We start from the raw sequence: 26,950 nt of genomic DNA, 5'->3' as shown, positions 1-26,950 counted from the left end.
CACAAGTCATTCACTAAACATGATTAATAAAAATGACTTGTATTTATTATTAAGGTGACAGGCGCTTTGGACCACAACCGAAAAATGAGGGACAAGGCAAGCATCACTACTAGGTTGCTCAAAAGTAAGGGATTATAAATGTACAATTTTACACAAGTCATTTGTGTATATAATTTTTATGATAAAATGCATAAAAGCATTCTATAGACTGTAAGAATCCGCCTAGCAACCACCCAAAACACCATAGCAACGCAATAGGAACCACTCAAAAAAACTGCATAGCAACACCCTAGCAAGGCATGCTTTGGAATTTGTATTTCTTAATATTTAAAGTCCGATATTAACCATACAGCCAAATTTTTATCAGCCAAATCATTAAATGATTAAAGGTGCAGTGTGTACATTTTTGTGGCATCTAATGGTGAGGTTGCAAATTGCAAACAAAAGCTCAGTCCACTGCTCACCTCTTGCTTTTGAAACACATAGAGAAGCTACGGTAGCCGCCACCGGACAAACATGTCATCGTTGGAGACAACTTAGTAAAAAAGTTTGTCCGTTAAGGGCTTCTGTAGAAACATGGTTGCACAAAATGGCGACTTCCATGTAAGGGGACCCTCTGTGTAAAACGTCTCATTCTAAGGCAATAAACACATAACGGTTCATTATGAAAGGTCCCCTACACCCCTAATAATATAGGTTTGAATATTATTTTGCAGTTCTGTTAAGAGATCCTTCTAAAAATCACACACTGCACCTTTAAAAAAAGCTGAATAAATAAAATAAGTTATCAAAACCAGAACGATTATCTGCTCTCAAACGCTGGGGGCGTGTCTTCGCTGAAACCACGCCCACTTGCAGGACAGCTGCTGTCTCTCTTAACTTTCAAATACTGCTACAACATGAATGGATGCTTATGATTGTGTTGGGGGCGGGGGTATGATTGGTGGCTCCAGTGCATCAGTGAGCCACCGTTTTAGCCCCGCCCAAATAATCCTGAAATGTGGAAAAAGACACACAGACAGGTAAATCCCTAGAACAGCAAACTAAAAAATGCTGGTTTGTTTTAGCCCAATTGATGGGTCAAATATATTCCGGGGTTAATTTCACCCAACGGCTTTGTCCCGTTTAGCCTCAATACTGTTTAGGCAGATATGCAAGATATTATTAACAGAATGTTAGCGACAGATAACAGATTGTAAAAAATAGTTGTAAAATGCTTTCAAAATGGTTAAAATGCTGGGTTGTTGCAACTCATGGGTTAAATTTTCTAGGTTAAGGTCTCCTAGGTAGTACACAACCATGTGTGAAAACAAAGCAGCATTTCCAATGTTATCTAATGAAAATTCGTACATATTTACTAGTTGGCTTCTATCAATTCATACGACCAGGCCACATTCGTAAGTTTTGGTACGATTTGCGTTGACCCCTGTGACTTTGAGGTTAGGGGTTCGGTTTCATTGTTGTTTTTTTACCATGTAAATCGTACGATTTTGCACGATTCACTTCGTATGAATTTATACGAATTAGCCAACTCGTGACGTAAAATATGTACGATTTCTCGTGAGAAATTTCCTAGAGAGACAGATTTATAGGCAAAGCATTAAAAATTATGGAAGACACTATCGTTCATGACTTAAATACTTTGTAGCTTTAATATAAAATCATATAATATAATATCACCATCAAAGACAAATCCTTGGACAGAAACAGGCTAATTTTACAACAAGTTTGACAACAAGCACGTGAAGTTTTTCGAAAAATAAAATTCAAAGATTTCGATCAAGTTCAATATTGGGAGTAAATTAAAAATATGGTATGCAAAACAAATATTTACCAAACGTATCTATGAGAGTTACAAAAGATATTCAACTTAAACAAAAATCTGTAAAAAGTTATATGCATACATCTGCTTATCAATACAGTGCATAATATTGGATCCCATAATGGGTAGTTACTGTATAAAGGCCGAAGTATGGTCCATTTTTTACCCGTACGCGATGGTCCGCGTACAGTGCTCGTGACACTCGTGAATTTTCGTCATCAGAAAAGCCCGATTTTTGAAACTGTATGCGCAGGTTGTGCATGCGACTACAGGAGAATGTAGTATGTAGCTCAGGAGATGTATTGCATTTTCGAACGTCTGTGTACACGTACAAGTCAAACTATACTTTGCAAGGTTGTGCATTCGACCGTGCACGGACACATAAAAAAAGACTATACTTCGGGCTTAAGACTGCCATTCTGATCTAATATACATGCATATTACATTACTACATATTATCATTACCATTGTAATTATATTTATTGCGATTTCACTTTAAACATTGCTATAGCTTTACTATCACTGTAAATCATTTCGTATTTCTCTAAAAATATTTTCTTTAAGTTTACGGTTTTCCACAAAACAATCAAATCACCATAAGACCACCATTAGTTTCTATATATTTAACAAAATCTTCAGAGAAATCTCCCAGCATGCTTTGCACTCGAACAGTCTCTTAGAAGTTGGTTTGATCACACTGACCTATCAACAAACCAGAAGCCCTTCACTCTTGTACTGCCGGGCGTGTACAACAGTTGGGTCGGCGGAGATTTTGAAACATGGACCTGAAGTTGATGTTCACCTGCCTCCTTTTTGTCTTCTTGCCGGGAGGTGAAGACAAAGATTTTCGGAGAGCCGTCTGGACTAAGATCTTCTTTTCATGCTCTTTGATTTTGCACTGTAGGTGACTTTGAATGGCAAAGCCAAGTGATTCAAGATCTACTGACGCTCCATACACCTCCCATGTCATACCTTGCTCGTCCCACACGACGTCATGCACGCTCTTTTCCTTCTGCTTCTCTTCCTCCTTCTCTTTTTCAGAAGCTCCATGCTGTCGTCTTTCAACCTTCTTGCTTTGCGGCGTTGAGCTTGATGTCGGAGGGGTGTCCATTGTAATGTTTGTTGGAGGATTTGCCGAAGGCGCATCTGTCTTGGATTGTGCAAGAGGGGATTTCGATGCAGGCAGATTCTGTTTAGATGTTGTGACAGGATCCTGCACTCCACCTGGGCCAGTTGCCGTGACCGCAGGTTGGTGGCTAGCGTCCTTATGTTGGGTCTCTATATTAATCTGATAAACTGGTTGAAGAGGTAAAAATCCGCTTTGGGAATTGTGAAGAGATGCCCCAGGGTCTTTAGGCTCATCCCCAAGCTTTGATTCCTGCTGAAGGTCGGCATCTACATGCACCATCACAGTGCCAGTTTGTGGGGGCTTCTCAAGCAGGACCTTGCTGGATGACACGACAGATGGTGCGGTCGAATGCACTTCTGAGAAGGTACAGGAGGGACGATCTGTGGTTTCCACCTCGACAACTACTGCTAGGCTTTCAGCATCCTCGGGGAGCAAACAAGCTGGTCTCTGATGGAGTTGCAGAGACAGAAGAGTAGGGCTAGTGGTTGTGGATTGACTACGGACCGTAGCCACCGCTTGTACTTCCACATCTTGGCATTGAGTTCTTGGCTGGTTGTCGAACTCAGCTGTAGAAGTCATGGTGGAGGCTTCACAATAGAGTTTGCTGTGGACCTGCTTCTGTTCTCCAGAAGGAGCTCCCGGTGTTTGGACTTCTCCATTAATCACCTCCGTGTGGTGACTTGAGCTGTCGGGAATAGCTGCGTCGCTGCTTGAAGAACCCAATGGCTGCCCAAAGGGAGTCATTCCTGATAGTTTAAAATCCTTTGTCGTGCCCTTGATGCTACTGCTATCCTCCTTAACAGGAATATGCTGTGGTTCTTGTGGTTGTGGTGTCTGCATATTTGTCAGGGGTTTCTTATTGTTGCACGTAGGTTCACATGCTTTATCACAAGCAGTTGTGTCTGTAGCTCCAGGAAGGTTTTTGTTTTTCGGAGCATTGATGTTTGATCCCATATGGACCTGCTCTAACTGGATACTGCTGATGATGGATGCTTGGGATACGCTGGTGGTGAAACTCGATTCTTTTGATTCAGATAAAACCAAGTCTTTGTTTGTGTCGTCGGTGCTGGGAGATAAATCCTTTTGACGGGAAGCCCCAGTAGAGTCGGAAGGGTTATGGTGAATAGCTTGGCTTGGCTTTTGATCATGTACTGTCTCTTTAATTGCACTATATTCTCCAACTGCTGAGGTTCTGCTTTGTGCTTTGGGCTCTTTCTCGAGTGCATTTGTTGTGCTATTACCATTTTGCTCCTTGTCGACGTTACACGTAACAGTCGGGTTTTTCACACATTGGACGGATAATGTTTCTGAATTTGAGTAAGTATCTTTATTTCTATCTTCAGCGCCCCTGGCACAATTCTCAGATGTCTTCATGTTCGGGAGACAACTTTGAGTTTGCCTTTGATCTTCGCTGCCAGGGGATGAAGTGTTTTTTCCTCCCAGAACCTTGACAGAGGATTTAAGGTGCATATTATCCTGATCTGATTTCACGTTTTGGCCAGAAGAGCAATCCTGGTTCATGCTTAACTTTGGCTCAGTGTCCCAGTTAGCATTTAACTCTTTATTGCCCAGTGAATCTATACTGGCTAGCTGTGGTATCATTTGGACAGTCACAGTCCTTTTGGTGTTTGGTACGTTTTCCATGATGTATCCCTTTTTATGTGATCAAAATATTCCTTAAGCTGCTTCCCATGAAATCCCAATTCTGGCCACTCAAAGGCTTCCCTAGAACAGAGAGATAAAAAAGTCAGATAAAAGAAATAATAATTGCTTTCTTCTGATGTTTATTTTAATAAAGCACCCAATCTGTAAAGGCAAAGCAGTAATGTACGAACACAGGCAGGTGTAAACAGGATTGTGTTTCAGTGATGCAGAATAAATGTTATTTATAACTGACATTGTCTGTACAAGACAGCTCATTGGGAAGTTGATTACAAAGCATTCGCTCCAATAAAATGAAACTAATGTGAAAAGCAAATCCATCACAAACCCTTACTCCTTACAGTGTGATACATTGCTGTGAGTCAACAGATGCAGTATATCAAACGAAACACTCAAACATCACTTATTCTGCCCACCTCAGATGATGTAGAAAATAAATGCAGTGCATTTGACAAATACGCTGCAAACTTTGCAAGCACACCCAGCAAAACCAAATCAATGTAGCGATATAGAAGATTTCATTGTAAGTTATATTAATAAATAAAAGAAAAAGGTTGGATACAATTCTGTACATTATAATATACCACAGCTACATGGCATATATTCATTAACTATTATAGCAATCAGTGACCTTTACAATGTCATTTAAACAATTTAAATAACCTAATTTGTCTGGACACCATATTTGCATACAATTCTCAAAATTTCATTAGCTTATGAATTGTGGGCTCTAAAAGTATGGGTTTTTGGCTTAATACTAGGGCTGTCAAAAGATTAATTGCGATTAATCGCATACAAAATAAAAGTTTGTTTTTGCATAATATATGTGTATGCACTGGGTGTAATTATTTTCTATAAATACACGCACACACGTATGTATGCATGTATACACACAAATATATTATGCAAACACAAACTTTTACTTTATATGCGATTAATCGCGATTAATCTTTTAACTACTTAAAGGTGCAGTGTGTAATTTTTAGATCTCTTGACAGAAATGCAAAATAATATACAAAACTATATTATCAGGGGTGTATAAAGACCTTTCATAATAAACTGTTATGTGTTTATTACCTTAGAACGAGACATATCTACATACACGAGGGTCCCCTTACATAGAAGTCGCCATTTTGTGCCGACAAGTTTCCCAAACGTTTTTACCAAGTTGTCTCCAACGATGACATGGTTGTCAGGTGGCGGCTACCGTAGCTTCTCTATGTGTTTTAAAAATTAGAGGTGAGCAGTGGATTCAGCCGTTGGTTGTAATTCGCAACCTCGCCACTAGATGCCGCTAAAATGTACACACTGCACCTTTAACCCTCATATTATGTTCCGGGTCAATTTGACCCGTTTTGATTTTTAAGCTGTCGGATAAACCAGTTAACCTGTGATTTTATTCTTGACATTTTGTGACTTTTTCTCATTTATGGCCATGAACATGCATGCAAAGTTTAGACATGCTGATATGTTTTGAAGTGTACCAAAATTATTTTGTAACGATTTTGAGGTTCGCGGGTCAATTTGACCCGCATTTTGTTTTGCTCCAAAGCAATTATATAGACCTAAATTAAATATATATTTTTAGTGCTTGTTGTTATATTGGTGTTTTACTATCCTGAAATGGGGGTAAAAATGCTTCTCCTCACTATTTTGAGTACTGAAAAAGACTTTTACAGACACAGATGGTAAAAGTGAGCTATGATTTCTATTTACAATTTATATGAAATACTACTTAAGTTACAGTTTTCTTCCAGAAATTTTGTCACTTTTTCTCATTTAGGGCCATAAACATGCATGAAAGTTAGGATACACTGATGTGTTTTGAAGTGGGTTTTTTAGCACAAATAATGATTTTTTGGTACGATTTTGATGTTCGCGGGTCAATTTGACCCATATTTCTTTGTTCCAAGGCAACTGTATAGACGCAAATTAAATACATTTATTGCGTATATTTTGGTGTTTTACTACCCTGGAAAGGTAGTACTGATAAAGACTTCCTCAGACACAGAAAAGTAAATGTGAACTATCATTTCTATTTTCAATGTATATGAAATACTATGTAAAGCTGATGAATTCAGACCCACAGAAAATCCAGAGGTGAATACAGGTGATGCCAGCTGTGCCCCATAAAACATGACACCAAAATAAGCACCATTTGTGTAAAATGCAAGAAGTCAGATTGCACATGCTTGTAAATAGTGATTTTTTTGAATTCGTACAATGATCCTCAAGAACAAAAGATGAGCCTATTTAAAAAAAGAAAAGCTTCATTTCATTTCACAGCAATTTTAAATTGTTCATTTAGTATGTCTTGAACATAGGTATGTTAAAAAAAACATGTTGAATTAAAATTTAAAATCTTAAATGTTGTAACAGTTTTTGTGCAACATTTGTTAAAACAAACATGTTAAAAATTGTGGCTAAATGCATTTTTTTTTAAATCATACTTTTTAATTTTAAGTGTTTGTAATGTGTGACAAAGACTGATACTAAAATGGTTTTGCTCATACCTAATTCCTTCTTGCTTTTCATAATGTGATATTTAAGGAATTGCATTGAATCCAATGCGGGTCAATTTGACCCGCTCCATCAAAATCGTCACAAAAATCGAACACAATACAAGGGTTAAAAGCTAAAACTAATTTATACTTAAAAAAGCAAATATCCAAGTAATGCATTGCATATGCATGCACTTTAACTAATGCTGAATACACCTTTTTATTATATTTGGACCATGTGTAAGATTTCTGTAACACTTTATAATAAGATTGTATTTGTTAACATAGTTAATGCATTAACATGAACTAACAATGACTGAACAATACTTTTAAAGCATTTATTAATTTTAGTTCATGTTAATTTCAGCATTTACTAATACAAAACCAAATCAAAAGTTGTACCTGTTAAAATAAATGAATGCACAATTAATTAACATGAACTACTGTATTGGCATTAATAGCACTAACAAAGATTTATAAATGCTGATAAATGTTAACAAATACAACCTTATTGGGAAGTGTTACCAAGATTTAAAACAAAGCAATACAATATCTACAATGAAAAAAAATATATGTTTTAACCATTTTTACTTTTATATGACAACATTCTCATTCATTCATACCAACATAATCTGTACAGTCACAAAGCATAAAAAACTACAAATCTGCTTCACTGACACCAGGCAATGTTAGTTTTATCTAAGCTATAAAGGCATGCAATACAGATGTCTTAAGGATCATATGGGATGCTGCATTAGACAAATAAAATTGTGCATCAACACAAGCATACATTTGCTACAGGTACTAGACTATGCACCACATTACATTTGTTACATTGCAAAAAAAGATCAATGCCACACTAGATCACCCAGTATGCACGATAGACTGAAAACAGGGTGATGCAGTGCCCACTGCGGAAATATTCACTTTAATTGCCTGCCAAAACCATGAAAGTCAATTACGTTGTCTTAAATCACAACTGATATGAAGAATTCTGCGATCAATCGCATCTGAAGGTGAATTGGAAACAAAATATGCAATAATATGAAGTTCAAGCGTCCTATATTAGCCTACACGTTCATTTAAACATGCCACGAGAACCCCCTTTTATGCATCTTTATTATCGGGGTTTCCTACAGTAATGATCCTAAAAATAATCAATTCTAATAGTTAAATTAAATCATGCGTACAGAGTAGGGGTGAAAATAAAACAACTTGCAATGCATCCATGCAATCCTTTAGGAATGGACACAGTGTTTTTTAAACTGGGTTGTGATCCCTTAACACACATACATAGGACAGAAATGACGGACAAAGTCAAAACAGCAACATGCAATATTATTCAATTAAAAATAATTTCTAGCGCTTGTTGCATTGTTGGAAATCATTTGACTGCAATATTATGCATGCAATATTCTATTTGCATGCAGTACAATATGATTTTGTTTAAATTCTGAATGTGTGCCAATTATATTTGCCATAAAAGGATTAAAAAATCAGATGCATTTCAAATGATTTTGCTCTTAATAAAAAACCTTGCAGAAGGAAAAGCTGATCATATACAAACCCCTCACTCGACTCCAATATAAAAACTTGACCTTGTTGGCAAATTCATCACCCTGGCGTATTCCTGTACGACCTGCGGATAAAAACAGCAGCGTATAAAATCTTACCTGGTGCGTGCGCGTCCGTCTCACATCATTTTCCCTTTGATTAATGCGCCATTGACACGCTGCTCGTGCACTAGGTAGTGCACTCGACGGATTATCAATGAAAAGGATGCGAGTCGCGCGTCGGTGAGATAAAACCACGCCTTCAAAGCGCCTCCGAATTAAACACGTTTAATCATACAGCGGGGTGCGCGCGCTCCTCTCCATCACAGCTAGATGGAGCTCCTTTCATTCCTTTAAAACTTAATTTAAGTAAATTCCAGATTATACACTGTTATATATATATAGAGGTACATTTTAAGCTTATACATATTTATGAATAAATAGCCCAGCACCATATATTGCGTCACAAGGACCTGTTAAATATTTGTTCAACAAATTGTTATACTTTTTGATATGAAATGCAAGTGATTCTTGTCTTGTTTATTGATTACACACACTGTATTTGTTAAAGTGGGAATAAAAAATATGCTATTTGTCCATTTAAAACGCTTTATGACAGTCAGAAAATGTACCAAAAAACTAAATGGCAGTCCCAGTGTAATCAAATAATAAAACCAGTGCAAAAAAGGTACTTATAACAATAGGTCAATTTTTAAGTAAAAATAAATCATTCTTTCGTGTTAATTACTGTAAATCGACATGTCGGTGATATAGCCTAATATTATACTGCCATACAGAGGCAATATGCAGTACTACGGTTAAAAAAATGACATTTCACTCGTTTTATTTTCTAAACTAAATGCTGGTATTAACTGTCTGCAATTACAAACATTAATGTTTTGTTCATCCGAGGTTTTACAACCGTATTTGCTAACAGTTTTGACATGACGAATATGCATAGAAATAACTTTTCCTTCGGATGGTTTTAACTTTACTCCTTACATTTTACACAAATATCTGTACTATTTACTCATTACATTTTCAAACCAGGCTCGTTACTTTAGTTTTAATCTGTACTTTATTATTATTTTTTTTAAAGAAAAATATAAGGGCGGGAGATTTGTCTTATCCTCTCCCTCCCTCAGCCCCTGCGCGTGTCCGCACAACGCACAGCACACATTTCCGACCCTGGCAGATCACGTAACACAGGTAGTGGCCCTTTTCATCTCCTATTTCGGTTGTATTTGTCTTGGCTAGTTGTTTAGGTGTGTGGCGATGAACAAAATACTGCATGACTCGTAAGCAGCTCATGTAATAAATAAGTTAGCTAAAGTTTTGCTAACGCAAGAAGCATATCATAGCCATAGGGGAGACCGGGGTTGGTTGTCACAATTTTTACTCATGCCTGAATTGCTCATCTTCAAAAAATCTTTCAGCAGTAATTCCTACATGAAGTGAAACTTTGGAGTCTTGGCTTTAAATGTGTATACGTTTTACTTTTCGAATGTATTGTAACAGGAAGTAATTAACCATCAAAGACACTCTGACACAATGTGACAACCAACCCCATCACGGGGTTGGTTGTCACAGGGTATGGGGTTGGTTGTCCCTATAGAGGTTCAATAGGATTTCAGTGATAAATTGGGATCTGAAAAGATAATGTGTAACTTTTTAGTTTTTTAAGCTAGAAACTGCAAATAAGTTTTAATATGAATCCACCCCTATGATGTTGTTATTACTGCCCCTTATGTTTAAACAATGGGATTAAAGTGGGTGATCAGTTACTTGAATAGGCTTTATGCCCAGCTGCACTATGAACTTCAGCCAGCTCCTTGTTTCCTGTCTACCATTATTGGACAAACTGATTAATCCAGGTGTGTCTGATTATTGTTGTTGTGACTACTGAGGTCAGGCACACCTGGATTAATCAGTTTGTCCAATAATGGCAGACAGGAAACAAGAAGCTAGCTGAAGTTCAGGAAGTAGTGCAGCTGGGCATAAAGCCTATTGTCTACTGTGTTGAGAAATAAAATGAAATAATTTTTAGTGTTAAAACCTCTTTATTTAATGCTTTATTTTATTTTAACAGCAAACAAAAACAAACAAACAATCAGACAAACAGTCTTAAAAGGTCTACATGTCCAATATTCTTATGTGACAACCATCCCCAACTGACTTCTTGACAAACATGATAAGCTTGCTGCCACACGGCTTTAACTTGATCGCTAAAAGATGATTAAAATAAAGCTACTACTTTTGGCTTTTCAATGAGTGTTTTGTTTTTGAATGACTAATATCCTACAAGATCTCAACACAAAAACAACACCAACATGAAAATTTACTCTGACCCATAAAAATAAAAAATTGTCTCCTAACCCGTGAGACAACCAGCCCCGGTCTCCCCTACTAATGTACTCTACTTAATAATACATTTGCAGTGTAATAAAGACAGTAAAGGTGGATACAGTTTGCCTGTTATAATGTCACCAATCATTATCACCACATGCAAATTAGGCGTTAAAAAATTAAAATGCGCTAATGTCACGTGCACATTTGATAAAGCACTGCAGGTGAATAAGATAAACAAAATAACTAAGGCATTTCACCACAGAACTTTCCCAGTTAACGACTTTTTTCTCAACTTAATTATTTGCACTGTGACACTATTAACATAAAGTAGGCCTATGTTTTACGTCATACATTTAACGAAAATCTGTCCGTTTCTCAATCTGAAGACTGCAGTCTGCGGAGGTCGCATAATATGCAGGCTGCATACGTGTCGTCATCAAGCTTTATTTAAGTTAACTAAGCATTACATTCGCAACTCATAAGCTTAGTACAACAATTTACGACTAACTAAGAATATAGTCAACTATATAATTGTTAATATTCTGAAATAAAAGAGTCTTGATGACGTATGCAGCCTAGAAATGCGACCTCCGGAGGCTGCTGCCTCGGATTGAGTGAGAGAAAGCTGCTGTAAAGGCCACGTCCACCAAGTTCAAACACATTTGACTTTAGTTTCACGTGATCTTTAAAAACTTTTTAAGGCTAAATTCGTTTTGTAGAAAACTAGACACCAAAACTATTATTAGTGAAGGAAAAGCAACAAGCGTATTTTCATTGGTTAACCAACAGGGGTCACTGTCAGTACACTCTTATTTTAACGTGGACACAAATTTCTCACAAGCTTGACTTGACTGAAATGTTTTTCATGGTCACTTTTTGATCTGAAGGCATATGTCTGACGGCGCATTCACACAGGGCGTCAGCGTTAACGCTTCTTATTCACTTTGAATGGGTGACATCATGTGTTGCCGAACTGAATTGTGGATCCGTCGGCGCCGCGTCAATGCCGTTGCTCGCGGCAGAAGTTGAACATTTCTCAACTTTTCAAGCGGCAACGCGCGCGTCAGCCAATCAGATCGCCTTATGCAAATAACCTAGGCAGAGCCAGCCAATTACGTTTATGGAAGACCGGAGCATGTGTAGCGGCCACTGTGATTGGCTGTTGGCCACGCTTCAGACAAGCCTTCCGTTAAGCGTTAACACTTACGCCCCGTGTGAATGCGCCGTAAATGTTTGAAATGAGTTATGTTGAGAAATAGATTTGAAATAAAATAAAATTATACCACCAAATTCATTTATTTCATTTAAAAACAAAATAAAAGTTGAACAAATATTTTAAATGTATGACAGGCATCTAAAAAGATGTCAGGAAGCTGGTTGGTTAAATGCCAGGGGTACGTTTTTACAAATTACCGGTGACTACACAGAAAGATGCTAAAAATTATTTAGTTTGATTTATTAGCGTCTAACAGTGCACACGGGGCATAAGCGTTGACGCTTCCCATTCACTTTCAATGGGTGACGTCATGCGTTGCCGAACTGAATTGTGGATCCGTCGGCGTCCCGTCACTACCATTGCTCCCGGCAGAAGTTGAACTTTTTTCAACTTTTCAAGCGGCAACGCGTGCGTCAGCCAATCAGATCGCCTTATGCAAATAACCTAGGCAGAGCCAACGGGAAGCGTCAACGCCTGTGTAAATGCACCGTTTTTAGTCACAAAGCATAATTCATAGTGTTGATAAGTTTGCTTTTTTATAAAATATGGATTAAGTGACCTTGAACTTTTAACCAGTACTACATCAGTGTATATTAGTATCCACTGGTCACCTGACCACTGGTTAATAAAAGCTGGCACCCCGTGATGGACAGGCCACCTGTGTAGGGTTTTTTCTACAGTAGTTTTCTTCCTAAAGGGTTCCTCGTCACCATGTAGATGTTAAGCACCTGTATTGGTGAAATGCGCAAGGAGCCGAGTTTTAGTGAGATGAATGTTGCCTTCGGTGAAAACTGCTAAAACAGACAAAGTTTTACTGCGTTCTATGATTTTGAAGTTACGCTGAGGGACCCTGTTCTCGCCCGCTCTCTGAAGATACGTTACACTTTCTTTCCATTGACACATGATCATTGGCCTCTAAAGTAGAGAAGCTCTCCACCCACAACCCATGTCCCACAAAGACAGCATCTGTTACTCTTTGAACCTTCATCTCGGTCTCACCCGACAGCCACCCTCCCCGGACCGAAAGACCTGCTGTTGCCATGGAGACACCCCCACCCAACATCCTCTTCTTAATCCTCTTTGACTTTATTCAAACTAAGGTCACCCCACCATTGGATGAGAGAGACAGAAATGATAGCATATGCTCTTTTGTCATAGCAGGCTTCGAAAATATGTATGATTGAGTGAGACAAACCATAACATTTCCAACTTCTTTGCTATACACGGTTCCAGTATTTTTTTGGTTCAATGGCATGATCGTGAAAGTAATATGATAGGTTTGTGTGACGAACAGACTTCAGTTGCAGACTTCGCAAAGCAAACATTACATGACTTGGGTTTAACCGCAGGATTGTATTCATGCATCAGGTGTTAGTGGACCTTCTTAGGGAGTTAAGTGCTTTAAGACCTTGTCAATTCCCTCGCAGTCAGGTATTAGACACATCCACAAAAGCCGTGCGTAATCTGTCATAGCGCCCGGATTACAGTACAGCTGTGGCTGCACGAGCACGTCAAGCAAAATGGCGGAATAAAAGTAAACAAATTTGTCTGGTAGAAACAAATCTCCTGAGAGGAGACGCTCGGACCGAGGGTAAAACTCCATTTTGTCTCTCGTTTCCCCTTTGGGACTTTTCGCAATCCCGTAATCCCCTGTGTTTGATGTTTGAGAGCTGATGGCGTTGGTCGGGATGGCCCAGAAAGGGTCTTTGTGTGTGCCGTGTGGCCGAGGGTTTGAATGACATGGCGAGAGGGCAGTGAGACGAGTAACTTTAGCTTAATCTAGGCTTAGCTGTGCTACACACACACACACACACACACACATATTCACTCACAGGTGTGTGTGGCCCTCTGGCTTTGATGGGACGGTCAAACCCGAACCTCTCTGTATCTCAGCACAGGGATCAATACACATCTTGAGGCCAAGGAGAAGAGAGGAGCCCAGGGCCTTGGATTAACTCAAGGCTCCGCCCCTCCAGTCCAAAAGTGACTTGTATTCCTTCTTCCCTCTCGACTTTAACCGTTAGCAGTTTTTAATTAGACCCCTTCATGCGTCGCTCGATGTGGGACAGAGCCGGGCCTGTGAATGTCTGTGTCATTTATGGCTAAAAAGAAACTAGAACGCATCAGGTTACCCTGGTTATATTAGGATACGCCCATTAGGACAACCTGTTCTGCGTTAGTACTGGTGATTGTCCACCAACCGTACTTTACTGAACAAAACCGAAAACCTCACTGAAGGTACTGGGACTTGGTGTACTGAATATATACAGTGTATTATTCAGTGGTCTTGATTTTGGTGGCAACAATACTGGATAGTTTCTCCATCTACTGCATAACAGCAGGGTTCCTCGAGTTAAAAATCCTAAATATTTTCTCCATTGATGAACTTTTTCAGTACAAATCTGTCCTGTTGGTTTTCATAATTATATACACTTACCTAAAGGATTATTAGGAACACCATACTAATACTGTGTTTGACCCCATTTCGCCTTCAGAGCTGCCTTAATTCTACGTGGCATTGATTCAACAAGGTGCTGAAAGCATTCTTTAGAAATGTTGGCCTATATTGATAGGATGGCATCTTGCAGTTGATGGAGATTTGTGGGATTCACATCCAGGGCACGAAGCTCCCGTTCCACCACATCCCAAAGATGCTCTATTGGGTTCAGATCCGGTGACTGTGGGGGCCATTTTAGTACAGTGAACTCATTGTCATGTTCAAGAAACCAATTTGAAATTATTCCAGCTTTGTGACGTGGTGCATTATCCTGCTGGAAGTAGTCATTAGAGCATTAGAGGATGGGTACATGGTGGTCATAAAGGGATGGACATGGTCAGAAACAATGCTCAGGTAGGCTGTGGCATTTAAACGATGCCCAATTGGGGCCTAAAGTGTGCCAAGAAAACATCCCCCACACCATTACACCACCACCACCCCCAGCCTGCACAGTGGTAACAAGGCATGATGGATCCATGTTCTCATTCTGTTTACGCCAAATTTTGACTCTACCATCTGAATGTCTCTACAGAAATCGAGACTCATCAGACAAGGGAACATATTTTCAGTCTTCAACTGTCCAATTTTGCTGAGCTCATGCAAATTGTAGCCTCTTTTAGGGTCTTCTGCTGTTGTAGCCCATCCGCTCAAGGTTGTGCGTGTTGTGTCTTCACAAATGCTTTGCTGCATACCTCGGTTGTAACGAGTGGTTATTTCAGTCAAAGTTGCTCTTCTATCGGCTTGAATCAGTCGGCCCATTCTCCTCTGACCACTAGCATCAACAAGGCTTTTTTGCCCACAGAAACTGAAGTAACTTTTTAAGTTGATCCAACTTTTTACAGTGTACACAAATTCAAAACGTTGATGTATTTTTTTGTTACTTATTTAGTAAGGAAAAAATGATGACGGATCGTTTAATTTTTCGAAAATAATTCACACGAAAAGTAATGTGGCATGATGTGAAGCCATAATAATATACCATAATTATTTATTTGTATATTAAATATAATAATGATTAATACAATCAATAGTATTATTAATATTAATAGATGTTAATAATTAATAATTCTCCCAGTACTTATTTCACACATTAAAACATTCTGAATGTTTAAATCAATTTTGCACCGTTTGCCCTTTTTCGATCCTTTGGAGTTTTTTTGGTGTATTTTTTTCCTGAAGAAAATGATTATCTCATTAGCTCAGAGAGAGAGAGAGAGAAAGAGGGAGAGATATGAATGGAAATGAAATGAAAGTAAAGTGGCTGTATTGGATTTTGAGGGGTGACTGCCTCAATAACAGGAATGCATTTATGGGTGTAATTCAATTGGTGGCTTCGGCCCACTGAACCATAGACACTTCAATGATGATCGAATTGGTTTGTGAGGAATCACAGCACATACTAGACAGACATGAAGAATTTCATACCAAACTGATACAGAAATCATTGTATAGTAAACTAATGAAATTAACGTGTGTATATATTTACCATGGGCTATATGGACCCAAAAGGTGGTTGGACACTAAAGTCACAGATTTTGGAGCCCTTTACAAACATACCTTACAAAAACACTACAGGTGTGCATCTTAAGACAAAAAAATTTCAATTTAATATGTTAAAATTAAACAGGACAAGTTGTTTTTGTAATTAAAGCAGCTCAAACATACATTTTAGTCTGGGACTAGGAAAATCCCTGTCTAGAAACCGCCTCAATATGTCTTTTAAAAAAATAATTTCACTTTCAGAACAGATTTTATGTTTTGTTGTAATCTTATAATTTTTAGTATATAGTTTTTAGTAATACTCATGTATTGAGGTATGTGCAGTTATAGATTTCACCAATAGGTGGCAGAAGTGGTCAGCTAATGTAAATGGAGCACGTGCACGGCTCTCTCCATCAGACTGTGAGGCTGATATGCATAGACACAAAATACAGTTTGATGATTTATTATTTTTTCTTCAGATGTAAATAATTTAAGGGTTTGTGTTAGGTTGAGAGTTTAAGAAAGAGTAATAGATTTATTGAAGTCATATGCTTTATATTTGACCCCTGGCCCCTCATTAGGTGGCATATTCTGTTCCTCTGTCTGTCTATATTATGGTTTTCGGGAAGGTTTTTGATCACAGTTCAGCATTGCTAATTCATGTATTCCTGTCTCTCTCTCTGTCTGTCTCTCTTCTTGGGTGGCCCTAATAATCCTCAAAGTCTTTACATGTCAAAACTCAAAGCCAAATCTTACAACACTTAGGAAGAAATTAAAGAGTGCTTGTTAGTGTCTTTGCTGGTAAATCCCTTGATGGTCACTGGCGCAGTACCATTTATAGTTCACCATTATAGTACCATTTTGGCACAGATGTGTATACATTTGGCATCTATGCGTACCTTTGAGGTAAATATTTGGTAGAAATATGTAATTCTGAGGTACTAACATGACCTCTTTAGGTGCAAAAGTGTACTTTTTGGAAAGTGCACTTGCCAAAGGCCCCAGTGACAGGGACCATTTTATGACAATTTTTTTTCCTGAGTAATTCAAAAGTGGGATGTCACTAACCTGACAAATCCTGTGATTTTTTTTGAAGAGCTCAGATGCAAAAGCCGCTAAACGCCACATCTGTCAAAAATGCGTTAATGATTGAATGCTCCTGGCAAGCATTATGCGTTCATCAAATACTTTCGCTTAAAATTAGCTTAATCGCAAACTCAGGCCATTCAGAAATGCTGGTTGGTTGGCAGAATGTGCTAAATGCCATTGTGCTTTTTCAGCAAAGTCCTCTAAGTGCACGGAAGAATAATTCAACGAACGGTGTGCACACATCACGGTGCACAAGTTTTTTTGATCTAATATGTTCGGATATTGACTCAATTTTTGAGGCTTTTAACTTTATTCAGAAAGGACGGTGAAGAGTGACCAAAAATTTAGAGGGTTTTGCAGCAAAAGACAGTAAAATTTGTTAATTAGCCTACTAACGAAATGACTAAAGTGACATTTCTAAAAATAAGGCATCAATTACCGAATTATAGTTATGTCTTACATGCTATCTTCAAAAATGGTAAACAGTAGCCTATTCAATTAATACTGTATTTAGTAAGTAGTAAACTTTATTTCTGAGTATATAGCTTTGGTACTTGAAGCTGATTGGTCAAGATAAGAGACAAGTAAATAAAACAGGAATACCAGGATAAATTTAGTTAATTTTGATCTTTCTCGTCTTTCCTCATGTCATAGACATACTGACACGCACAGACACACACAAATGTGGGCCGACAGAGTAACTGACCCAGAGTCCTTCAGTGCCGGCACGTAGAGAGAGGGATTAGAGATTAGCGCTGTAGTCAACATTCCACACATACCTAATTTCTGACTTCTGCATCTCATGACTCAAACCTACAACATTCCTCAAAGACTAAAAACCTGAATAGAAACTATTATGATGATGATAATGTCATGAATTTCAACAAAACGATGTAAACATGTCCAGATGTCAAACAAATAAACCGTATTTTGCTCGAAGAAAGAAGACTATTATTGGTTGCATTGTAACATTATTTTTAGGAAAATTAAGCACAATTTCCTCCTAAATTGTCATTACTGAATGCATCTGAACCTTTTACTGTTGAGTGAATACTTTCTGTATTGTAAGTGGTTATTATTCACATGTAAAAAGTTGGATCCACATTTAATTATTTTAATTGATAACACCTAAAAAAATTCAACATAAAAATTTTTCCTAAAGTGAAAATAATGTGAAATTTGATCAAACTTTTTACCGTGTAAGATCTCTATTGCTTTACATGTTTTAATTATTGTTAATTACCAAACTTTGGATTACAGTCATTGTCTTATAGCAATCCTTGTATATAACATTATGTAATAATATATTTTAATCACCATAAAGTAATAGTACTATAATGCACATATACTGTAAAAAATGAAAAGTTTGATCAACTAAAAAAAAATTACTTCAATTGGTAACACCTAAAAAATGTAAAAAAATAAATAAAACTTAAATTTTTCACTTAAACATCACCGCAAAATCACTGGTGTTAAATGTACACTGCTGGTGTATATATGTAATATATGTACATTTAACACTGGTGATTTTGCTGTGATATAAAATTACTTTTTTTTTATTCATCCAACTTTTCACTTTTTAAATTGCACTTACAGCACAAAAATATTTAGCATTATTTGCTTTACATTAGGGTAATTATCATGAAAATTATGTCACAATAATTATCTTAATAATCCATATAATAAAACAAAACCATCCGATGTCACTTGCATATAAACACCAGCAGTGTATATTTAACACTGGTGATTTTGCTGTGATATAAGTTGAAAAAAGTTACCAATTAAAGTATTTTTTTAATTGATCCAACTTTTCACTTTTTTACATTGTATGCACTTTGCAACACAAAATATTTAGCATGATTTGCTTCACATTAGGGTAATTATCATGAAAATGATGTCATAATGAATATCTTAATGATCCATATAATAAACAAAACCATCCGATTTCACTTGCATAACACTTTTTTAACTTCATCCACACTTCGACTGGTCCTAGCGCCTATGCTTAGTTCATTAACAGTCATATCTGTCAATTAAATGACTATTGATAGTCCCATTTCTAAGGCAAACCACTGTCTGTCTTTGTCCTGAGGCTAGGGCAGTGTATGGCCAGTTTTCATTAGCTGAGTCCCACCAGTTCGCTGCCATTTGCAATTCTCCCCATTGTGCTGCTAAACAATGGCAGCAAACAAAGCATTAAAATGGAAATGACTGTAATGTAGCTAATTAGTTATCTGTGTTGGGACTGTTAGCAGGGAGGAGGGGGATAATTGTACCTCTGTTGGTCTCTCTAAAGAGAATTAACAACACATTTTAGGCAGACACAAATTCCTTGTGGATTATTCAGGTGTATTGCATAATTGCATGATGTTACTTTTCTTGTGTGCATGTGCAACAGTTTTGTTACACATACCGAACTGTTCAATTCATTAACATTAGTTAACGCATTAGATAACATCAACTAGTAATGGACAACATTTTCATTGATAGATACAATTGTTTATTGTTTTTTCATATTAGTTTTATGGTGCATTGACTAACTTTTCTGCATGCACGTTAAATCCAATTGGTTATGCAAGTCAATTTCACATATTATTAAAAAAAATTTTAAGTTAAAACCTTAAAAACAAGGTGAAATTATTTAACTTAAATTGCTAATCTGAATTTATTTTTTAATGCTAACAAATAAAATTGTTTGGTAAAGTGTCATGCAAGAAAACAAAAATGTCATTATTTTGTATCTACTCACTGTAACTCTCAATGTTTCATATAGGTTTCATCTGATACTTTGTTTTAAAAAAGTATAAGGAATTTTCTATTGAATAATGAATAACATTTAATTTTGGTCTTGTAAATCTGTGGAGGTTATGAGTTAAAGATCTGATAAAACAAATATAAATGAAAGTTTTATTTATTATTTGACTTAATTTTTATTGAACTGATGCTAAAAATAACAACACATTTATATATTTAAGACTTGAGGAGACATTAATGTTACTTAAATAGTAAAACATTTATTAATAACACACTGTAAAAAATACTGTGCTGCCTTAAAATCTTTTGTTAAATCAACTCAGATTTACAAGTCATGTCAACTTACTATTATTTATCTTGACAAGAGATGAGTTTTTACAACTTATAAAATGAAGTTGACTTTTTTCAACTATATTTTATAAGTTATAACAACTCACCTGTAGTTATAACAACTCATCTCTTGTCAAGATAAATAATTAAGTTGAAATGTTTGTGATTCAACAAAAAATTTTAAGGCAGCAAAGCATTTTACAGTGCAGTGTTATTAAAAAAAATGTTTTTGCAAAAGTGACCAACAACTAAAAGCTGTTACAAACGACATTCTGTGTGTATTTAAATAACAAAATGTTTGTTTTTTGAAGTATATGACACCTCCTCTTACTTCGTCTCGTTTGTTTTGGCCAGCAGACAAATGTTTTGTTTCTTTCCATCACAAGTCCATCTCTGTTTTTCATTTGTTTATCGTCTTCTTTCACAGGTGCGAATCCACAAGTCTTGTTATCAAGTGTTAACTCACAGATTGTTGATTGGACATTGTTAACAGCTTGGCTTGAAATGACACATTTTAATGACCTCACCAAGAGCCCTGATTGAGTGCTTTTTCATTAGTGGACACTTCATCACGGCCGGCTGGTGATTTTAGTAAGTGACGTGAGAGTGCTGTGAGTGTTATAAACTAGCTGTTTGTTATGATTTCATGTGGCTTTAAAAAAAATTTAAGGTAAAAGTTAGAAAAAATGGATGTAGAGACAATATGAAGCATTGAGATTTCACATTCTCTTAATCGTCCTCAGTAACATTTGTTTATCTAATTTGAATGTGTTCGTTTATCAAATGCAAAATGTTGTGTTCAGCCAATAAATTTGTGTAAGGGCCACAACAGATTTCTTCTTATGCAAATTATCAATTAATAACATAAGAAAGTTAATTTCTCATTTTTTAAATGCTGAAAATGCTATGGGACTCTTATGTGAAAAACAATATAATAATTTTACATCCAAGTCATTCATTTTTAATAACACCAGAAAGATGTTTAACTATGTATAAATCTTGTGGACATCAACCCTACTTTAGGATAAAAACAGAGAAACCCAGCTGTTGGGTTAAATTAACCAAGAAAATGTTTATATTTGACCCAACAATAGATTAAAACAACGTAAGTGTTGAGGTGAATATGATTAATCTTTTAATGATTTAGGATAATTGTATTTCCTGTCTAGATTTCTTCTTGGTACTTATGGGATTTGCAGGTGGAGCAATGAGGGGTGTGGTTCTACAATGCTTTCATTAATTACGCATGCAGGGAGTACACATCTGTCTGATGTTTATATTGATACACCGGTGATAATTACTCCTGCTTATTATTAATGAGCTTAATAGTCACTGGTTGAGAAGCAAGATTCATTTGGCTGGATGAGGTTTTACCTTTGGATATACGTAATAGCAAAAGTTATCAAACAAAAATCAAAGTTCAGAAGTTTGCAAGTTTCCCAAAAACTTTTCTATTGGATAACCATTGGTCGGTCAAACCGTAATCCCTCCAATAAGTCATGGCACTGGCCATGTTGAGCGCCTCAAACTAACCAAGTAATGTTAAATAGAGTTTTAAGAAAGACGAGAGAGAGAGAGAACATACAAATGGCTAGTTTATAGTAATTTATCATTGAAAATATTACATTTGCAACTTTTGCTTCAAGCCTGTCCTTAAAAACGAAAGTAATTTGTGAAGCATGCTATTACAATTTTTTGAAGTTAAGCATTAAGAAACAACAGTGTAGTGTTGTGCATGTCATCATGAAATTACGTTTGATCGTCACTATACCAATCAAAATGCGAGTTTATTTTTATGTAATGTGTGAACTTTTTAGATGATCCCTTAACATACCATTTTCCCAATATTTAAGTCGCCATATTTTATGCATTTGCCAGATGTTAGGACAAGCGTAAATAGTATGCGGGTGATTCTCGAAATCCGTGTCTAGCATCAGAATTTAAAAAAAAAAAACTTGAAGCCAATTTTTGTCTGAACTTACTATAACCATTATTTTAGAGGATTTAAAACATACTTCCTATATAAAACTATTTACATTTTTTAGATTATCATTATAAAAAATTATCATTACCGCAACATGATATTACATTAAATATATGCATTTACAAACTCATGTTTCGGTAATGACAACTAAAAAGTTTTGTAGGTACTATGACAAACAAAATTTTAACTTTTATCTGGAGAGAAAAAATAAGAAATGCTTACCTGAGTGTCACAGTCAATTATGTCCCTTCCAACAATTTTTTTTTTGTAATTGTTAGTTCCTTGAGGGCTTAAACAATGATTGAAAATTGTTGCGGAGGATGAGAAAATCTGTCTTGTACACATTTATATTCCTGATTATTGTCTCTACATTTACCAATGATCACCAAATACCACATGTTTCTTTACTGTAAATGTTTATAGTATAATATGCACTGAAGCTTTTTATTTTTAAAATATTAATATTTCCATGTCAACGAACCCAAATCCAGTCATGGACACGTTGCGGTAATGAAACATGTCCCATTAAATGTGGAAAAAACAACTTAATTGGTTTGTATGATGTCATTTGAAATCATGTGCAAAATAGTACATGAAGAGATGTTTGTAACTGTATGCTTCTTATTTTGATACTCTTTTTATTTACTTTTTTATCAAAATGTTTCATGACACCTCATAAGTCTAATTTCACGAGAATCACCCTCTTACAGTAATGCCTAATTTAGCATGTTAAACCTCACATTACATTAAGACGTGACTATCTGAGGCATCATCTGCTTCCGGTAGGGGTGCAAATTTAGTAGTGATAAAGTGATAAACGACCCATACTGCCACTTTTTTTTTTGGATGTTTTTTGCCTCACATTTGTTTTAAATCATTAAAATGGCTAAATGCAACAATAACAGTGTTTGCTTTTTTTAAGACGACACAAACAGCTGTTACTTGGCTTGCCATTGCAGTCTTTTCGAACCCGGAGCGGCCTGTGATGTAAATGATGTCACATTGTGAGTCCGTCTGGTGCTAAGCCCCGGTACGTGAGCGGGGTGTCCAAAATGCCGCCTTGGCTTTGACACAAACAACTGTGCATTCTGCCCTAAGTATATTATCAGTGCGGTTCTTTAGGGAACACGCGGCCAAAGAAGCTTACCATTCATTAATGTTACTCTGCCAAGCTTTACGCTGGACTTCGACTTGTAATCAGCGCTATGGTCTCTTTGACCCGGCCCATGCCTTGGCTTACACGCACAAGAATGACGTTCTTAAACAACTCAAATGGGATAACTGCTATAATCTTTCAAGAGTCAGTCGGGGAAAGACGTCCTTATCCTCAGATGGAAGCGCACTCGGAAAGGGATACTCGTGGGGAATATGAGTGCAGGCCTGTACAGTCTGTATTTCAGCATTTAGCTTACAAAAACATTACCGGTGTGCATCTTCAGACAAAACAATGGCACTGATATATGTTAAGATATGTGGTTTGAAATTTAGGCCGTTATAGAGTAAGCCCTGTTCGGGAAACGCCCCCAAGTGTTTTTTGCACATGGATGTCCTGGATGAATTATATGGACATACAGTATGATCTGTGATGTAATGAGGGTTCTGATTATGGAGAGCTATGTGACAACATATATTTAGATTTAAAGAAATCTCTAAAGGGGAATGAATGAAAAGAGAGGGAGTCGGGGTGGAGATGGGGGAGAGAACGAGAGAGGGAGAGAGAGGATTAAGCATCAGGATCCCTTGGGCATTGTCTGGAAATCTGGAGATAAAGAAGCAAGGGGCAGGTGGCCAGAGCGGGGTGGAGGAGGTGTATTTCTAAAAAAAGGCTGGGGGCAAACATGCATTCATTAGGAGAGTGTATGTTCTTACTCAGCAGAGTCAGTGTCCAGCTGAAGAGACGCTTGTGATCGTAATTTCTGGATGCTCATTTGGGTTTGCGCCTTATGGATCTGTGACAGCTCAGAGACCGACCCATTAACCGCCAAAATAGCCCAGTGTATATATAGAAATGCTCGGTTCTGATTGGTCGATCGCAACATTTTGCCCAGTTCATGTTAGTCATATTAGCATCAAGCGGCCAACACGGAAGTGACGGCCGCTAGGGAGTCAATCCTAAAGACCCCCATGTTACAATGCCCAACTTTACAGCAGAAATAAAATTACAGAGTGGTTTTGGTCTAGATAGTTAATTCTACCCTTCATGACAACCGTGAGGGGAGTGAATGTTTTGTAACTTACCCATTGGAATTATGTTGAGCATGTTCTTATTGCTTAAATTATATAAAGTTCTGTATAATTAAGGGCGTGGACACTTGAGTGACAGGTGGATTGCCAATGCTGTCATTAGCGTCGAGCTAGGTGGGCGTGGTTTCAGCAACCTCAGCTTCACATTCCGCCTCTTTGCCCATTTTCAGATTTTTTCGTGAATGACGCGTGGCGACGCCCTGCCAAGATGGCGACGGCCAGCAACGCCCACTTTGGGCTGAAAAATGCGCTACATTTGTGCGAGAAATGGTTAATATCAATTGCTTTCATTGGCGTTAAATGTGTATTATTCAAATATGGCGATAACTTTGAATCTCATCGGTTCTTGCGTGTCTTGTGATGAAACATGAATATGACAACTACTCATTATAAATAAAAGATCCAATAAGATTCAAAGTTATCAATGGCAACATAACTTGAGAGCATTTTAATATAAAATTATTTGTCTTCAGCTAAAGCTGCTTTCACTAGCGTCAAGCTAGGTGGGCGTGGTTTCAGCAACCTCAGCTTTACATTTCGCATCTTTTCAGATATTTTATTCGGGAGTGACACCCTGCCAAGATGGCGACGGTCAGCTCCGCCCACTTTGGGCTTAAAATGCGCTTCAGAAACCTACAGGTGACATCACAGATGCGTCTATTGTCTCTTTTTTTAAACGATAGTTTTAATTTAGTTTAATTTAACATTTCTTTCTTAGTCAGTCCACCGCTTCCCTGACATGAGCAGTGGCACTATGCCTTTGTTGTGGGGAAATTAAAACACATCTGTCCTTCATAAATGGTATTTCTCTTCCTTATTCACCGGTTTCTCCCTTCTCACGCCTTCATTGCTTCAGTATCAGATAAACAAACACTTAGGATATCCTGAAGGAACCTGAAATCTTAGCCAAAGGCCCTCTCCTAAATGGAGCATCATTAACTCCACAAAGCTCTCCATGTTAGATATGCAGCTAATTAGAAGCCCATTCATATGTGAACCGCCGCAGACGCTCTTACCTGCGGTCTGATAAAGGCGGCCAGCTTTGCTTCTCAAACCTCCAGTCTTTTGTTTTCTTTAGTGGATGTTGTGTTTGTTTTGTGTGTTTTTGCGGGATGTCCAGATTGTTCGTTAAGATGAGATCGCTGACTGACATGTGATGGGCCTGATAGGCTTGAGAAAATCGTGTTTGTTGAATGAGTATGACTTTCGTTAGAGCTTAAATTAATAGTTCACTTAAATATTAAAGAAATTATGCAAATGACTGAAGTGCATTAATAAATGTCTTCAGAAGCGAAACGCTATGATCATCAATTGTTTTTAGCGTTTAATGTGTATTATTGTAAAAATACAGAACAGCAATGATAAATTCAAATATGGCGATAACTTTGAATCTCATCGGTTCTTGCGTGTCTTGTAATGAAACATGCATATGATAACTATTCATGAGACTTTTTTCAAATAACAAAAATTATTTGTCTTCAGCTAAAGCTATTGTCATATACAGTACATTTAGGATGGCATGAGTAAATTATTAGAAAAAGAAAACTAATTGATTTTGTTGTCATGTGTTAGGATGGCTTGACAAATGGCTTATTGGTAAAAGAGGTTCTTCTTTGTGTTTTTAGAGACATGCTTTATTATTTAAATATATAACAAAAAGGATGTTTGCCATATATAGAAGCAGACATTTCTCATCATAAAACTACTCAGATTAGGCCGAGCAGTATTCCCAGATGGGTCTCCGGATATTCCCTGCACACTGGAGTCAACTTTAGTTAATGGTATTAGCTTAAGATGCCTTAGTATGAGATTAATTCATTAGGTAAGTGTGTGTGAGACAGATTTAGACCCCTCCTCTACAATTAGTGTTGGTACAAATCAGTGTAGTGTCACGTTACCCATGAGTACACTCCAACAAAAACACACACACACAGATCTTAGAGATTATATTACAAAGGACATCTCATATGAAGATAATTACTACTCTGTAGAAAATAAAAAGTTGGTTCAACTTCAAAAGGTAAGTTGCCTGGTTGGCTTTAAATTTTGAGTTAAGTCAACTTAAAAATTAGGGATGCACCGATATGGAAATTTTGGCCGATACCAATAAGCGATAACTCTTTGTATTTGGGGGGCGATAACCGATATCTAATGGCCGATAAATATTCATATTATTTTAACAATGAAAAACTCGCAGACCGTAAACATCTTGTCTTTGCGCTAGACTAGCATACTCTTCTTAAGCCCGCAACACGTGTCATCTTCGTGCTATGTCACAGAAAGCACCAATCAAAACTCCACATGGCCAGCAATGAGCAAGTGAAGTGGTTCAACAAAC

At 37.1% G+C, this 26,950-nt stretch overlaps 2 protein-coding genes across 3 annotated transcripts in view; one reads left to right on the top strand and one right to left on the bottom strand.

Moving 5' to 3' along the window:
• otx2a (orthodenticle homeobox 2a) overlaps positions 1-26,950 on the top strand; it is an 81,011-nt gene that overhangs the window by 32,368 nt on the left and 21,693 nt on the right. The window lies entirely within an intron of this gene.
• On the bottom strand, positions 1,997-8,994 carry gprin3b (GPRIN family member 3b). Of its 2 annotated transcripts, none has more exons than XM_055204511.2 (2): positions 8,788-8,994; positions 1,997-4,676 (listed from the first exon to the last, which is right to left on the bottom strand). In XM_055204511.2, the coding sequence occupies exon 2, from the start codon at positions 4,593-4,595 to the stop codon at positions 2,547-2,549; it is 2,049 nt and encodes a 682-aa protein (XP_055060486.2). In that variant the 5' UTR covers positions 4,596-4,676; positions 8,788-8,994; the 3' UTR covers positions 1,997-2,546. The 2 variants fall into 2 exon arrangements, with proteins under 2 accessions (XP_055060486.2, XP_073717004.1); XM_073860903.1 differs by having other exon boundaries at positions 8,682-8,793.

The sequence above is a fragment of the Misgurnus anguillicaudatus genome, chromosome 3 (assembly GCF_027580225.2).
Source record: "Misgurnus anguillicaudatus chromosome 3, ASM2758022v2, whole genome shotgun sequence".
Classification (NCBI taxonomy): Eukaryota; Metazoa; Chordata; class Actinopteri; order Cypriniformes; family Cobitidae; genus Misgurnus; species Misgurnus anguillicaudatus.
This window is presented reverse-complemented; position numbering and strand designations above follow the sequence as displayed.

Bases quoted from the DNA above. Each gene is read 5' to 3' on its own strand.
- gprin3b (XM_055204511.2), bottom strand. From the start codon at position 4,595: ATGGAAAACGTACCAAACACCAAAAGGACTGTGACTGTCCAAATGATA.